Source organism: Phalaenopsis equestris, unplaced genomic scaffold (assembly GCF_001263595.1).
Source record: "Phalaenopsis equestris unplaced genomic scaffold, ASM126359v1 Scaffold194436, whole genome shotgun sequence".
In the NCBI taxonomy this organism is placed as follows: Eukaryota; Viridiplantae; Streptophyta; class Magnoliopsida; order Asparagales; family Orchidaceae; genus Phalaenopsis; species Phalaenopsis equestris.
The window spans coordinates 1-1,152 of NW_018214385.1; the positions used below are offsets into that span (position 1 = coordinate 1).

General features: G+C 53.5%; 1 protein-coding gene across 1 annotated transcript; it reads right to left on the minus strand.

The window, feature by feature from the left end:
* Positions 1 to 22: 22 nt before the first annotated feature.
* On the minus strand, positions 23 to 1,143 carry LOC110034900 (the record flags this gene model as incomplete). Its single annotated transcript, XM_020739139.1, is given in 1 exon segment — positions 23 to 1,143. A coding segment is annotated over 1 exon segment (1,055 nt), but the record flags the coding sequence as incomplete, so codon positions are not given.
* Between the last annotated feature and the right edge of the window lie 9 nt (positions 1,144 to 1,152).

The window sequence follows — 1,152 nt, forward strand, 5'->3', positions numbered from 1 at the left end:
CAACAAAATTCAATTTATATCATTTGAAATATACCTCTTCACACACATATTATTAGTACTTAATAATATTACTTCATAGAAATACCCTTCACCTAACCAAACCAAGGTTAAGAATCCCAAAAGGATTCTTGGGCCAATCCTTCTCCTTAGCCTTCATGAGCAAAACCCTAACCCAAGCCACCCAGCCCTCCCATGCCACCCTCTTATCCCATGCACTCCCCCATTCCAACAACAACCTCAGCCCCCTCTCTGCCTCCCCCTCCGCATCCTCCCACCTCTCCATCCCCAAATAAACCTGCGCTAAGACCACATGGGGCTCCCCAACAAATGGATTCTTCTCGCAGCTCTCCCTCAACAGCTTCTCCGTCCTCTCCCCTCCATCCCCGCTTCCGCGGCCGCCGGTCACCGCCTCCCAGTACAGATCCCTCGCCGTTTTCTGATCGATTGGGTCCAAAACCCTAGTGCAGCTCTCGAACACCGGCGGAATCACCAGGTCAATGTCCTCATCCTCTTCTTCCACTCTTCTCCCCTCTCTTCTCTTCTCTTCCATATAGATGTCTTCTTCCTTCACAATGAGATTATAGACTGCCCCCATTCGCGAAATAGAACTCATCCATAACCCGGGTCTGCCATCCCCCGGCCACAGAGCTCCGAAAACATTGCTTCCGCTGAACTCAAGCCGGCCATCTTCGTTCTCAAAGAGTCGATCCTGGAATCCAAACAACTGGTCGCTGAAATCCGCCATGGTCATAAGGAGGAAAACCGCGATAACGCGGCGTGAAACCAGGACGTCTTCCCCTGTGTGGATATGCTTGATGTAGATCCCCTGAGGTGGAATGAGGGCATTGATCTTCTTCCGCCAGGGCTCGTCGATCCCCCGCCGGGATAAATCGGCGGATGCGATGAGGTGATCCGTCAGTTCTGCGTCGGAGTAGCGGAAGATTAGGGAATCGTGGATGATTTGATGGCGGGGGACGATGCAGAAAAGATGGACAAGGTGCTCGGCGGACTGTCCGAGAGAGAGGCAGAGGGCGCCGCGGGAGGTGGCGCCCGGTTCGAAGATGGCGAGATTGACATAGGAGTTGGAGTAGGAAGAGTGGTAGAGGCCGCAACGTGAGACGGAGAGGGGGGCGCCCCAAAGGGGTAAGATGC